The 8,677-nt window shown below is 56.5% G+C and overlaps 1 protein-coding gene across 2 annotated transcripts; it reads left to right on the top strand.

Moving 5' to 3' along the window:
- The first annotated feature begins 2,156 nt into the window (after window positions 1–2,156).
- On the top strand, window positions 2,157–7,285 carry SHISA2 (shisa family member 2). 2 transcript variants are annotated; one of them, XR_007166577.2, is made up of 3 exons: window positions 2,157–2,616; window positions 4,425–5,313; window positions 5,453–7,285. XR_007166577.2 is itself a non-coding variant. In XM_048072837.2 (2 exons), the coding sequence occupies exons 1-2, from the start codon at window positions 2,217–2,219 to the stop codon at window positions 4,976–4,978; spliced, it is 954 nt and encodes a 317-aa protein (XP_047928794.2). In that variant the 5' UTR covers window positions 2,157–2,216; the 3' UTR covers window positions 4,979–7,285. The 2 variants fall into 2 exon arrangements, 1 of the variants encoding a protein (XP_047928794.2); XM_048072837.2 differs by having other exon boundaries at window positions 4,425–7,285.
- The last annotated feature ends 1,392 nt before the right edge of the window (window positions 7,286–8,677 follow it).

The following is an 8,677-nucleotide window of genomic DNA, read 5'->3' as shown; positions in this document are numbered from 1 at the left end:
TTCTGATGTGGGTTTTTTTTCATGGTTCGTTTACAATAGAAAAACTTCCTTTGTGTAGGATTTCAGTAGCAGTAGAAAAGCAGCTAAAGTGCCATTGGTAAACAAGGAGAAGGCCGCTCAGGTGAGGGCACGTGGAGCCATCGTGGGCTGAGTCCTGAGCACCGCAGGCTATAGCTGTAAAAATGGCACACAAAGTGCCCGGCTCCTTGTTTTCCTGGTGTGCACTGAAGGTTTTTCAGGGAACAGAGCAGGTCAGTTCTTCAGCTGGTTGCAAAATACAACTTGGTGTTTGCTCTCCCGTGATCCTGCGTTTGGTAAGAAAATTTGTGGTGAGCCGAAGGCCTCGGGAAGCTGTAACCGGTGGTAGTAAAATCTGGGAGAGTTTCAAAAAGATAAAACAATGCTGAAGCAGGTAATAGAGACTTACGGACTGTGGGATCAGCATTATCTCCAGGCTTTTGAGATCTTTGACCACCCTAACATACCCGTGATGTTTCGATTCCATCTGAAAGCTGCGAGATGCTCACTTTGATGGGAGCCTGTGAATTCAGTGCCTATGGGATGTGGGGCTCTAGCGAGGCATTTGGCTTACTTTGAAGTAGGTTGAGTTAATGTGAAGTGGCTAGACACGGAAAAGTAAGTGGAAAAGTAGTGGAGCAGAAATGGCTGTTGCTGTACTTATATATTTTCACTTTTTTTGTGTGTGGAAGAGCTTTAAACTTTAATAAGTCATACAGATGTTACCCCATCCACTTCAAAATACAGCTGGAAAAAAAATCTTTGCTAATTAGTCTATTGCTAAATGCATTCTAAAGCACTTCCCCAAGTGCCACATGTTTTAAGTTTCACAAAAGGACAATTAATTATCTCTGGGTTTACAGAGACAAGTCGAGACACACTCTGAGCTGGAATATATAAAATAGCTTTTGTGGATAATCTCTGCAAGGGATCTGGTGCTGGTATTTTGTTGTGATCGAGGCTCGTCCCTGGGAATACGTACGGGTGAGACAGCGAGGTAAAAAGGAGCGTGATGTCTGATACTCTGCTGTTGCTATTTAAAGGGATGACCTTACTGAGTATCAGGGGAAGCAACTCATAAGGGCTGGGGAAGTAGTTTGCTTGCCACGTGTAATCAAAAAGCTGTTTTTCTTATTGTGAAAGCATCAGCTCAATCCAGGTTTGAGGAAAGCGATGTTGCCGGCTGATCTCTGCATTGAGGCCCTGGTGCAGGTTTCGGGCAGACCCCCTGGCTCCCACCTGTCTGCAGGCAGTCGCCTTCCCACACAGCGCTCCAGGACCGGGGGTGATGGCTGGAACCGGCTGCTGCTTGCACCCCAAAACCTGGTGCTCCTTGCCCCGATACCACTGAAGCTGAAAGCTCAGGACCATCAGACAGTGACATGGAGCATCTCAGACTTTGTCCTTCAACTCCATGCCTTTTTCACCACGTTCATTGGTGTTGCACCCACGCCATGTCGATAACCAGCTGCTCTGGCCAAGGCCGGCACCCCTGGGCTTCTGCCCCCCTTGGGGCCGTGGTGGAGGGGGGAGAGCTGCCTCTGCCTCCCCTCCTTGCACTGGGGGGCTTGGGCCAGGGGCTGCAGCTTGGCGAGGGTCAGGGCTGGGCTGGGGCTCGCTGAAAGCATCCAGGGGACTGAGGGGCAGCTGCCCTGGGCAGGGGCATGCCCCCACCTCTGCCAAACCTGCAGCCGGGGCCGAGGGGCTGAAAAGGGTTGGAACCTTAAAAACAGATATCAAAAGCGGGCCAAGTCCGGGGAGCCCCCCCGTTTTCTGCCTTTTTATTGAAAATAATAATAATAATAAAAACTACTTTCCACTTGCTCTCCCGTCTCGTAGGCGGGGCGGGGGCAGGTACCAGACCCAGCTCTTGAGGAGAGGACACACACACAGCCCCCTCCCCCAGCCCCTCTGGGGGTCGCCCCTTTCAGCGTCCCGGGGGGGTGGTCCCGGGGGTCTCCCCCTCTCCCCGCCGGGGGGGGGGAGCCGGGGGCCGGGTCCGCGCCGTCGGGGCGGGGGCCGGGGGCGGGCGCATGCGCGGGGGGCGGCGGCTGCGGGCGGCGATATAAGGGAGGGGCGCGGGGCCCCCGGCCAGCGGCCGGCCCGGACGGGGCGCGCAGCGGCGGAGCGGAGCCATGGGGGCGGCGGGGACGGGGTAGCGCTGCCGCCCCCCCCCCCCCGCCCCGGCCGTCCCGGGGATGCGGCGCCGGGAGCCGCGGCCGGGGGCCGGGCGTCGCCGCCGCCGCCCAGGCTCGGGGGGGCCCCGAGCGGCCGCCCCCTCGGTGTGCGCCATGCGGGGCGGGGGCTGCTGCCCGCTGCTGCTGGCGGCGCTGGGCTGGCTGCTGCCGGCGGGGGCGGCGGGCAGCGGGGAGTACTGCCACGGCTGGCTGGACGGGCAGGGCGGCTGGAGGGACGGCTTCCAGTGCCCCGAGCGCTTCGACGGCGGCGACGCCACCATCTGCTGCGGCAGCTGCGCCCTCCGCTACTGCTGCTCCAGCGCCGAGGCGCGGCTCGACCAGGGAGCCTGCGATAACGACCGGAGGCACGGAGCCGCCGAGCCCGGACGGCCCGGCAAGGACGGCCCCGACGGGGCGGCAGGTGAGGAGGCACCCCCGGGGAGCCGGGTCTCGGCGGCTCCGGGGGGCTGGGGGGCTGCCCCGGCTGGGGGGAGCCGCGAGCGGCCGCCCCCCGTCGCCGGTGGCAGGGTGGCAGGGTTGGTGAAGGAGCTGGGGGTCCCCCCGACCGATGTGGAGGGTTTAAAGTGGGAGAAGTACCCGGGCTGTGCCCCCCCCCCCCCACGCTGCTGTGGCCGGGGGGGCCGGCCCTGCCTTCTCCCCGAGCGGGAGAAGCCGCTCGCCGGCGGAGCGAGCCGCCGCTGGTGTGTGCGCATCGCTGCTTAATCGCTCCCTCGGCCCCGACCGGGCTCCCAATTAAACAGCGAAGAAAAAACCGAAACAGCACATCCGGGGGTGGGGGGGGGGAGAGAAAAAAGTGAGGTGACATTGCCGAGTGACTCGCGGCCGGTCCCCGCTCTGATGCTGTGCGCTCTCCGAGCTCGGGTACCGCTGGCTCAGACGGCTCCTGGCGAGATTGAATTTCAAGGATAAACTCGAGTCTTTCTGCTGCCGTTTAAAAAAAGCCTCAGTGGCTTTCCAGCGCATTTGCTGCCATCCACACGTGGTGAACACACCAGAAGTAGCCTGAAGTGATGTTATAATTAGGACAGATTTACTCTCGGAAAACTTGCGCGCTGCAGTCTGCAGCAAGTGTGTGCACCTGCCGAAGAGCCGCTGTCTCGCCGGGCACAGAAGGAGACACAGTCCTTTGCGAGGCCTTTGTGTAGGAAGCGTTAAAATTACAGAAGAGAGGAGGGAAGAATGTGGCCTTTTGGCTGATAGCCCACTGCATGCATTCAGCTGTGCGAGGAGCTGCGCTGGCTTCAGCGGGCCCGTCGCCCCCTTTGCAGGTCTTACACGAGATCCTCTCGCGTGGTGTGGGGTGGCCCCGTCCCTTGACCCCATGCCTGGGGACCACCGTTAGTGGTGGTTTCATTAGAGCGGGTCGGGAGGAACCACACAGGGCTCTGCAGCCCTGCCTGCATCCCCACGCTGATGGGTTTTGATGGCCATGATGAAGCCCGGGCTCGTCTGGAGCATTTGGAAGCACTGAAGGGAGATCCCGTCCCCTCATTACTCCTGGATGTGTTTGCACAGATTTGTCACCGTGGCACAGGGAACATCTTTTTACCTGAGAGAGAGTGTGCACCATCTGCCTTGGTGGGCTCCCTTCTGGAGCATCGCACACGCTGCCCACTCTTACCCCTTGCCCCCGCTGCCCCCTTGTCCCTTCTTCCAGCCTTGCGAGGAGGGATGCTGCCCCTGTGGTTTCTCCCCATCCCCAGGGCTGGAGCATGGAGCAGCCAGACAGTCAGCCACAGGGCTGCCCCAAGGGGTGACAGCAGCCAGAGAGGGCTGGCAATGTGGAGGGATGCGATGCAGCGCCAGGGTCTGACCATCCCGTGATCCTGAGCAGGGGTTCTGGTCCTAAAGCATTTTGCTATGGCGCTGCCCAAACTGGCTGCTCTCTTGCTTAATTTTTCTAGTTGGAGACAAAATCCAGTGAGATGCAGAGCAGTGGTCGGTATGGACCACACCGACAGCAGCAGGAGTGAGCCTTCCTCTGGGGAGGCGTGAGCTGTGGGCTTTGCTCCCTGAAAGTAACTTCTGAGATGCTTTGGGAGCTCCAGCCCTTGGTTTTAGCTGCCCTGTGTAAGCGTGCAGCTGAACGCTGAGCTTCCACCACCCAGTGCACAGAGCTGAGGTGGGCTTGGTGCCGGGGCGGGGGCGGAGGGGACCTCCTGCAGCTTGTCCGTGCTCCCAGCACCCACCTTCTCCTTGCCGTTGCAGTGCCCATCTACGTGCCGTTCCTCATCGTTGGGTCCGTCTTCGTCGCCTTCATCATCCTGGGCTCGCTGGTGGCGGCGTGCTGCTGCAGGTGCCTGCGGCCCAAGCAGGAGCCCCAGCAGAGCCGCGCGCCCGGGGGCACCCGCCTGATGGAGACCATCCCCATGATCCCCAGCGCCAGCACCTCCCGCGGCTCCTCCTCCCGACAGTCCAGCACCGCCGCCAGCTCCAGCTCCAGCGCCAACTCGGGGGCCAGAGCCCCCCCGACCAGGTCGCAGACCAACTGCTGCTTGCCCGAGGGGACCATGAACAACGTCTACGTCAACATGCCGACCAACTTCTCGGTGCTCAACTGCCAGCAGGCCACCCAGATCGTGCCGCACCAGGGGCAGTACCTGCACCCGCCCTACGTGGGCTACGCCGTCCAGCACGACTCGGTGCCGCTCGCCCCCGTGGCCCCCTTCCTGGACGGTTTGCAGGGTGGCTACAGGCAGATCCAGTCCCCATTCCCGCACGCCGGCGGCGAGCAGAAGATGTACCCGGCCGTGACCGTGTAGCGCCGCCGTGTAGCTGCCTCCCCCTCCCCGCCCGACAGGTTTTTCATATCCCAGCCGAAGAGAGGAGAAATACTTCCTTGGAACGTAGCTCCCAGAACATCGCTTGTAAATAATTTTGAAAGGCTCATGCATGTCAGACAGTGTTTATAAACCATTTATTTTCATTGGGGTCCGTTGCCAGAAACTGTAGGATGATATCGCTGAATTAACATTTCCAGATACGCTTTCATTCCAGTGCATGATTTACAGTGGCGAAGGATTATGCTTAAAAAGCATATGCATTGCAGATCACTGTGCTTGCGAGATAAATGCCGGAGCCATTAAGTGCCCTTCAGGTATGACATGGTCAGAAATATTTGCCTAATTAATTCGTAGAAAGAGTTTCGTTCCACTGTACGAGACCACAGTACTTAAGAAACCTCTTCTCTCCTCTCCTCTTCCAATTCCTTAGTGACATTTCCCTTTGCTTTACAGACAATCACCACTGAACCTGAGCAGGGCCGTCGCTCTGTGCTCGGTTCCTGGTACCAGCTCCCATGGTTTTTTGGGCCCCGGGCCCAGGGTGAGCTGCCACGCGGTGCTCAGTCTTGCAGAGAACAACTTTCCGTGTCCCTGGTATTTATGTAGGAACTTGGAGCAGATGAATTACTCGGCTCTTACTTCCAGCGCACTTGAAACCCTTCTTGATTTGATTTTGCCTCAAGATCAGGAACTGGTAGTGGTTTGCACAAACTCTTCTCTCTTTGCGGACTTCCTACTATGAGCAGGGTGCGAGGTACTTGCTCCTCCAGCCACCAGCACAAATTTTTGACTCCGTGACCGCTGTCGGAGCCAAAGCAATGCTTACAGAGGAAGGTTGTGCTGCGACTTCCAACACACCTCATTTGACCTCGCCTCCCGTGAAACATTCAACCTGTGTGCGTGGGCCTGATGGGCCCAGGCCCTGCTGTGGGCTCGTGATGGAGCCCACCCATGGGACCACGTGGAACACCCTGCCTTGGTCCCACCAAGCCAGCAGGGACTTGCAGAGCTTGGAAATCCACCCTGGATTATTCTTGGGAGCAGAAATGTCCAGCGATGTTTGAAAACCTGCATCGAGGATGAGGGAAAAGGCCCCAGCAACGCATGAAAGGCTGCACCTGCAGAGGGGGCATCGCAGCCGGCACCGTGCGTTTTTTCACGTAAACGCCTCCCGACTTTGGCCAGGCAACAGCACACGGGAAATAATCAGACCGTGTTAATTGTAAAGTATCACCCCAGGCGTACTTAAACGAGCAAAACAGTCTTAAGGGCTGATTTTTGTCTCTTAGAAAACTTGGTCTCTGCATTTCAGTCCGTTTGTTCTTCAGGCTAAATGCTGCAGCTGTGTACTAAGGGCAAAACCCAAACCGGGCAATTGCTGTAAGCAGACCAGAGCTGGCAAAAGGTTTCTTGTTTCCGATACTGTATCAGTACGTAGCAATAACTGTGACACTACTATTTTTTGTATGTCTCTTTTAAAACCGCGCGTTCGCGTGGAAGCGTTGCCAAATCCGATGGTTTACTTGTAAACACGCCACACACACACAGGCAGCCTACAGAAGGGAGAAATGTTTTTGACCACTGAAATAGGAAAATGAATAGGTAATTTATACCCGATCTGCTGTTATTGGCCGAGATCTCCCCATTCAGCGTGTGTGACCTTCACAAAAACGCCGGCTCGCAGGCCCGGCCTTCGCCTCCCGCTGCGCCGAGCGGCGCTGGGAGCAGCGGCCTGCAGGCCCCGTGGTGACAGTGACGGTGACAGTGATGGTGACAGTGCCAATAGTGGTGCCAGCAGCTCGTCCAGGAGCTGGAGATACTCGTCCCTTGGTGCCGAGGCGGTGGGCTGTCTCTGCCAGAAGGCAAGCCCACTGATGGGGTGTCCCTGCCAGCCCCGATTGCCATCGGCGCCGGCCACTGCCCACCGCGCTCCGTGCACATCCCCTGACAAGGACACCTGCTCCGACCCGTGACGTTCAGGTGAATCTTTGTATATTGTTTACTTGTTTTAAAAAATAAATGAATAAATAAATATGAATAAGTTAAATTTAAGTCTGTAGAAATTAATTTACAGCTGAAGGAAAAGAAACCTGAGTTGTAATTAAAAGGAAGTTTGTGAGATGTGCCGTTTTGTTTTTTTTTTTTAATGTCATGTATAATAATGTAAAACCAATGTTAACATTTGATATAGCTTTTAAATCTCTGAAAGGGTGCTTGGTCTAAAGTGTTTCTTACAAATGAAGAAAAAAGCCCCCTTTGTTTCTTAATAAATACTTTATGGTGTGACTTTTTGTTTGCTTTGTTGCCGTCATTGTTTTGTTCAGTTAATGCCTTACTTGCCTCTGTCTACAAGAGCGTGTCTGACCAGCCCAGAAAAAGCAAAGTCTGGATTTTCGGGTGTGTTTTTAAAGAACAGCAGCACCAACACCTACTACCTCCGTGGCTGAAAGCTGTGCCCCAGGGGGCTCCGTCCCCCCCGGGTGATGGTGCCACGGAGGTGACAGGAGGAGCACCTTGCCCAAGGCCATGGCCAGATGACTGAGGCGCACCTCAAGCCAGTGCTGTCCCTTTGGGGTTCAGGTCCTTGGTAGTGGCTTCTCCGGCCTGATGGGAGCCCTCAGCATTGTTGTTGAGAGAAGCAGCACTGCCCAATGCTGCTTACAGAGAGAGGAGAGTGGGTTGGCAGTGAATGCATGGTGTCTGTAACACAAATTTGTTCACAAATTTAGATTTTGATTTGGCCTTCAGGAAAAGCTTGTCTCCTATAAGTGCCCTTATCCCTGTACCTGCTCCACTTGCGTGCCTGTTTCACAACAGGATGGCTGAGGTTGGAAGGAACCCCTGGAGGCCCCTGGTGCCACCCCTGCCCAAGCAGGGACACCCAGAGCAGGCTGCCCAGGACCACGTCCAGGCGGCTTCTGGAGATCCCCAAGGAGGAGACCCCACAGCCTCTCTGGGCAGCCTGTGCCAGGGCTCCGTCACCCGCCCAGCACAGAAGTGCTGCCTGGTGCTCAGAGGGAGCCTCCTGGGTGCCCGGCTGTGCCCATGGCCTCCTGTCCTGGCACTGGCACCACAGTTCCTGTGCCTGGTGGAGCTGAATTAGTGGTCCGAGGGGTTCAGTTTGGGAACAGGGGCAGCAGGGAGATGCTATCCAAGCACCAGGGCAGCCAGAGACCCCCCTCCTACCCCTCAGGCACCTACAGGGATGGCAGCGATGCAACTGCATTTGCATTCATAATTCATAGCCACGTCCTTCTAAGTGGGGATTTTTCCACACTAGTAAAAAAACACAGTCTCGCAAGGAAAACACAGCCCCGCTGTGCCAGCAAGGTCCAGCCCAGGCTTGCCAGCCCCCGGGAGGAGGCCATGCAGTGTTCACAGCACTGTTGTTGAGAGATCCCTGGGGTAAGGAGAGGAGTGCAGCGGTTGTGAGCGTTTGTTACATAGGAGAGCCTGTCCTTCCCTCTTACCCTCTTTTTTTTTTCTTTTTTTTCTTCTTCTTCTTCTTTTATTATTTATTAACAGGCTAAAACCTGAAAAGGGGAAAAAAAAAGGGGAAAAACAAAACAAAACAAAAAAGCAGCCACTCTTCCAAACCTGCTGCACAGCATGAAAATACACTCTTGGCCATAGAGGACTGCAAGAAGCGATGGAATCCCTTCCACAGGCGTTTCACCC

The sequence above is a fragment of the Anser cygnoides genome, chromosome 1 (genome assembly GCF_040182565.1).
Source record: "Anser cygnoides isolate HZ-2024a breed goose chromosome 1, Taihu_goose_T2T_genome, whole genome shotgun sequence".
In the NCBI taxonomy this organism is placed as follows: domain Eukaryota; kingdom Metazoa; phylum Chordata; class Aves; order Anseriformes; family Anatidae; genus Anser; species Anser cygnoides.
Note: the sequence above shows the minus strand (reverse complement) of the source record. Positions and strands in the feature narration are given on the sequence as shown.

Excerpts from the sequence above, each read along its gene's own strand:
- SHISA2 (XM_048072837.2), top strand. The coding sequence starts at position 2,217 with ATGCGGCGCCGGGAGCCGCGGCCGGGGGCCGGGCGTCGCCGCCGCCGC. Across the intron at positions 2,617-4,424 it reads CGGCCCCGACGGGGCGGCAG|TGCCCATCTACGTGCCGTTC; the intron begins GTGAGGAGGCAC and ends TTGCCGTTGCAG.